Here is a 5,970-nt window from a genome sequence, read left to right on the forward strand (position 1 = left end):
AGAGACAGAGACGGAGGTCAGTGTGAGATGAGAAGAAGGATTTAACTCCAGTAATGTTAAACCGACGGGTTGTGAGAGTGAGGAATGTCCTGGTGCGAGAGTGCATGGCTGAGTTCTTGGGAACTTTTATCTTGCTGGTAAGTGACACTCAAGTTTTTTAATTGGCTTTTGGAATTTATTTTTTACTTTTTTACTAGTTGTCTAATTTTAGGGACCATGCTGTTCCAGCGCATTTGGAGTTTCTTTATATCCTTTTAAATGAATGAATTTACTGAATTATATATTGACTATACTGAATATTATATTCCTATTTTGATTTTGTTAGTTTACAGTATTTTATTTTGTTTTTTGAGAGAAAGTCAGATGTATACAAAAACATTAATGAACTAATAAGCTAAATCTAGCCATTACAAAATATGTCAAATGATGTAAAGAAGTTATTTTCATGATCTATGTTGTAATTTACATAATTATCCAAACAGGCCTTCCACTTTTTTCACCCAATGTGCGGCAGGCTTTAATGGCATTTGCATAAATTGGAACGATACCATAACTCACCTTAATGACCCCGACCTAAAATTAATATATAATACATCCATGTCAATTAGAGATTAGTAGGCCATAAAGTTTCATCAGAAAAGAACCCTTAGTGCAGGTGTGGTTTTTATCAGATGAATATATAAATACATGTGTGTTTACTTCCTCTCATCTGTGGGGTTCAGGGTCAAATTCTTTCTTGTTTGGCCGTTTAGATAAGAAGAGGACAGTTTCATTACAAAGTCTAACTTTATGAGACAATATCAGTAATCACATTTTAACAAGCTCAATGTTTCTGTGAGAAGATAGTTTGACCTATAAATAATTACCTGATCACTAAGAGAGCAATAAGGCACTGCAGAATCTGGACGTGATGTTTGCCTGTACATTGAAGGATTGTTTCTTGTGTAGTGTAAAATATTTCACCTGACTTTTCATGCCTTTTTGGATTTTTTTTCTTTCTCCTCTGTGAAGCTCTTCGGCTGCTCTGCCGCAGCTCAGGTAAAGACAAGCAGAGAAACTAAAGGTCAGTTCCTGTCAGTCAACATGGCCTTCTCTGTGGGCGTGATGTCAGCAATGTACCTCACCAAGGGCATCACAGGTAAATAAAATGGACACTTACTTTTCCTGTGATGTGATCTTTTAACTTAACATATTATTTGAAAGATGAACCGTATTTCTATTTCTGAATCACACTCTGAGTTAAAGCTTGTGTAGATAGCTTTGAGGAAGCCAACAAGGGTAAGCTAGAGATTTAAAATGATCCAACTGGAAAAACCCAGCCTGATGTTGCCAACTCTTTTCCAATGAAAGTAGCGAGCAGCACTATATCCAAAAGTCTGGCGAGTAAGTTGCCAAGTTGGCAAAACTGACAGCCCATCCCTCTAAAGCCACTTCACCAAAATCATCATTATAAACTTAAAAAACAAACACGGCTGTTGATAATACTCACAGCTGTCAATCTAGCAGCCTTTAGAGGAGTCCGATGACACACAATGAGCGCACGGGCAGAGTGCGTGCAGCTGGGTAGTGAGGTCGCCCGTCCATTCGGGCCGAATGAAATGAATGGACAGACAAATTGCAGTCTTGCGACAGCAACAGTTGCCTTATTTTTTTCTCTTTTTGGCAGAGCATTTGATTTATTGATTGCTGTTGGGATGTAAAGAGTATTTTAAAAAATATTTTTCCATTACTGCAGTGATTCACTGATGAGTACTCTGGATTTATCACACTAGTATAAAAGAAGCTGCATCAGGTTTGTCAAGGTCTTCACTCTGACAGATATCTACCAGTTGACACACTATAGGCTATAGCTACAAATGATCTAATATTTTAATTACCTTCCAATCTTTCTCTAGTAATTCACTTCTGTCTTCCGCTTCCTCCATCTTCTGTTTTTCTCTGTAGGTGCTCATCTGAACCCGGCGGTGACTCTGAGTTTCTGTGTGTTGGGTCAGGTGCCCTGGGGAAGGCTGGTGCCATACTGCCTCTCCCAGCTGCTGGGGGCTTATCTGGCATCAGCGCTCGTCTATCTGGTCTACTATGGTTCGACTTTCTGGCACTTCAAACACTTTATCATTGACATACAGATAGGGTGATGAACTAAAGACAAGACCTGAATGAATGAGTAGAGAAATACAAAAAATGCTGACGTTTTGTACACTTTTTCAATCTGTCTCAGACGCTATAATGGCGTTTAGTGGAGGAGTTTTGACTGTCTATGGCCCAAATGAGACAGCATCTATATTTGCCACATATCCCTCAGAGTACATGACTTTGGGCAGAAGTTTCCTTGACCAGGTCAGTGGGAGGATGTGTGCAAACCTTAATCATTATTTTAATAGCTGTTCCTTTATTGAACTCTGCATTTATTTACACGTTTCATTAGGTGGTGGGCACTGGCATGCTGATGTTGTGCATCCTGTGTTTGGGTGAAAAGAGAAACACTCCAGCTCCCCCGGAACTGATTCCTGCTATAGTGGCAGCGATCGTCCTGGGGATCTCCATGTCAATGTCAGCCAACTGTGGGGGTGCGATAAATCCTGCTCGGGATCTGGGGCCACGCCTCTTTACACTGACTGCAGGCTGGGGCACTGAAGTGTTCACGTAAGTATACTACTACTACTACATCTATCTCTTTTTACATTTACAGCGTAAACATATAACTTTCAAAACTGATAACTCAGGAATTCCTGTATAATTTTATGGCCTTACTCATGAAGCTACACAATTAATTTAAACTGTTTTAGTGACATTTGAAGAGGACATTATTTGCCATTCGAAGAGGTCTTTGTGTTTCTCATAAAATCCCATAAATCAGACATTAACAGCTGTTTTCTACAGGATCAAAGGAATATGAAGTGTCAGTTTGTAATCTGATTGTGACCTGGTGTTTGTTCCACAACGCAACCTGTAGCTCTATATGATCTAATCTTAAGGTTTTTATGTGGCTCCTCAGCTGTTAAAGGATCTTTGTGCTTGGTCTGATCTATTTAAAGCTGCATTCATTTATTCTTGCCCACTAGGGGGCAGACAACTCCCAAACATGCTGGATACACACATCCCCGACGTACTATGTCCTTACAAAACTGTTATAAGTAATGTGTTAGGAAATAATTGCAAATGTACACATACAGCAGACAGAGAGCAACATTATCAAGCGTGATCCAGACCACCTGACCTTCCTGACACCTGTGTGTCCGATATTTACTGGTCTTTTAGCCAACTGCAAAAAATAGCTGCTTGCTAATATTCAACTTTCTTTAACAGTCAGTCATTTGTTCTGTAACTTTGTTTGGTGCTGGGGAGGTAGGCTGAGCTTGTTTGCTAAAAATAACTGCTTCTGCCTCTGAATGCTGTGATACTGAATCAATAACCAAAACATTGAACTAAAAGAGGCAAAACAATATGCTGCAGAGTTGGGTAATAAGTCTCTGTGAGTTTGTTTCTATGATCAATCCCTTTTACAAAATTAAAAAAACATTAATTAATGCCGCTTTATATAAATAAACTCCTTTCTGTCTGCTCTCCAGGTGTTACAACTACTGGTTCTGGGTGCCCCTGGTGGCCCCACTTATCGGAGGAGTTATAGGGACATTCACATATTTGATCTTCATCCACTGGCACCTGCCTGATCCAGACCCTCCTGAGAGCCTCTCCTCTCTCTCTACCATCAGTGACAAAATCAAGCAGCCCAGCACAATGTGGGACAATGAAGTAGAGCTAAAGGCTGCACGTCTCTAAGTGTTACTGTAATGAAAATATGTTGTCATCACAGACAGTTAAAGACAGTAGTCTAGCTGTGAATTAAGTTCGAGAAAGCGAGTTTAGCCACTGTTAAGATGCACCACACTTCTGATTTTCTGCTGGAATATCATAATACAGGAATATCTTATTTATATACTGTATGATCGATAGTGAGCTTCTTAAACACAGCCAGCAGACACGGAGGCAGCTGAGAGGGATATTGATTGTGTAATAATGCTGTTTACATTGATGTCTATATTATAATATAAATGTTTTTCTTGAATTATATTACTGAGTTGTATTTCATTTTTATGAAATGCCATAATGAATATTGAACATATGTTAAGATGATTCAATAAAACTTTACTCTGAAATAAATACATTAATGTCACTCTTAATTACAATTATCTTCAACTTACTATAACTGTCTTTTTTCTTCTGTTACCTCATAAAAGCTCTTAAACCATGCAGATAATCCCTTAAAAAAACGTATTAGGAAAGATAGAATTGGCTCAAATTAAATGCCATGAATAACTAATAGTTTATTAAAATAAATGTTGTGAGATAACCATTTTGTATTATATTCATGTATCCATTAATTAACCTAAAAAACAAAGATGTATTAATCATACAGTCCTGAGAGCTCAGCTGGTGGAGAAGAAGCTCCAAAGTCTGAAGGTTATGAGCTGAATTTGTGTTTTCCTTCGGTAGACCCTGAGAGGATTTCATAAAGAAAGCTCGTCAGACCCTGAGAGAAATATCAATAAATACATATGGAAGTAAATAAATAATTATATTTAAAATAATACGGAAATAAATAAATACATGCATGAATAAATAAATAATAATATCATTAATAAATGTTAAAATACATATGGAAATAAATAGGTTAATGCATAAATAAATAAAAGTTGATAATTAAACAGGACATTAATAAATAAATATTGTAATTTTATTGTATTTGATTACATTTCTTTATTTATTCCTGTGTCTGTATATAAAGGAGGCTGGGGGTCCAAACCTCTTTTTAAAGCAGGATTTGTCAGTATAACATAAACAAATTATAAAAAAAATGTATAGTATAGTATGTTATACAAAAGTCATATAAAAATTCATAGTATAGTATGTCATTTTTAAAAACTCTCAAAAGTCCTTGTGTAGTACGTAATTCACGTCAAAAAGTAAAAGAAAATCATATTAGGGTATTTCCTAAAAAAAAAGCCTCATCAGTCAGAGTATGCCACTATTAGTCATCGTATAGTATGTCATACAAAATTAATTTTAAAAAGTCCTAGTAGTGTGTCATTCAACAAATCATAGTGCAAGTACAAGTACGGAGGAGATGAGAGTCAATCAGGGAGCTACTTCAGAAAACAATGTCCAATGTCTGGAGGTCTACATCATGAGTGTGTGAGTCCTGTCATCAGTGTTAGATTGCTCTGGTCTCTTTACTGCATCTGGAATACACTCAATAGAAGATTGTGAAATAGGTTAATTACAGCGTGAAAGGTCAGGACTAAATTGGTGGTCTGTGTCATTGACAATGTCACAAACCGTATGTGACATCAATTCAAGAGAGCACAAAAGAACATTGCGGCGATCTCAATGGTTGTTGGCAGACTACTTTTTTTCTTAAAATATATTATTCTTAAAACCTAGGCTTCGTATGACATTTCATACCATCTCTCCATCTTCCAACAGTAATTCTGATAGGGATCCAAGGAGTCTCCGGGCTACATGTTTGAATGTTTTAAAAAATAAAATCAGATTCCCTTTGAAATGTGTTAGCGTGTGTTTACAATTGAATTGTTGACTCTACAGATGCAGTGTGTGATCCTATACGAATGTTACAGTAATTCTTGCATTATGTTGCGCATCATACAAATGTTGTGACCTTGAGCAGTGAACAAATGTTGGAGCAGTTATTGTTGACTGAGCCAGTAGAGGGCGCTATGACACAAAAAGAGAAGAAAAGCACATGGCTATTATGAAATGGCAAAGTGTGTGTTCAAGGTGTTACAACAGCGAATATTTAAATGTGAAGATTAAAAAAAGTGTGAAAACCCGAAACAAACCATCTTAGATTTATATATTAAAACTGTTACAAAAAATAAAAGTGGGTGTATACTACTTATAATATAAAAAGGCCCACGTATATATATATATCATAAAAAAAAAACACCTCCA

At 36.8% G+C, this 5,970-nt stretch overlaps 1 protein-coding gene across 1 annotated transcript; it reads left to right on the plus strand.

Annotated features, from left to right (window-relative positions):
• The first annotated feature begins 53 nt into the window (after positions 1–53).
• Positions 54–4,131, plus strand: aqp10a (aquaporin 10a). The gene is made up of 6 exons (XM_029451762.1): positions 54–137; positions 1,012–1,138; positions 1,945–2,082; positions 2,219–2,337; positions 2,426–2,643; positions 3,570–4,131. Exons 1-6 carry the CDS (start codon positions 54–56, stop codon positions 3,778–3,780), a joined length of 897 nt encoding a protein of 298 aa, XP_029307622.1. The 3' UTR covers positions 3,781–4,131.
• The last annotated feature ends 1,839 nt before the right edge of the window (positions 4,132–5,970 follow it).

This window comes from Cottoperca gobio, chromosome 16 (assembly GCF_900634415.1).
Source record: "Cottoperca gobio chromosome 16, fCotGob3.1, whole genome shotgun sequence".
Taxonomy (NCBI): Eukaryota; Metazoa; Chordata; class Actinopteri; order Perciformes; family Bovichtidae; genus Cottoperca; species Cottoperca gobio.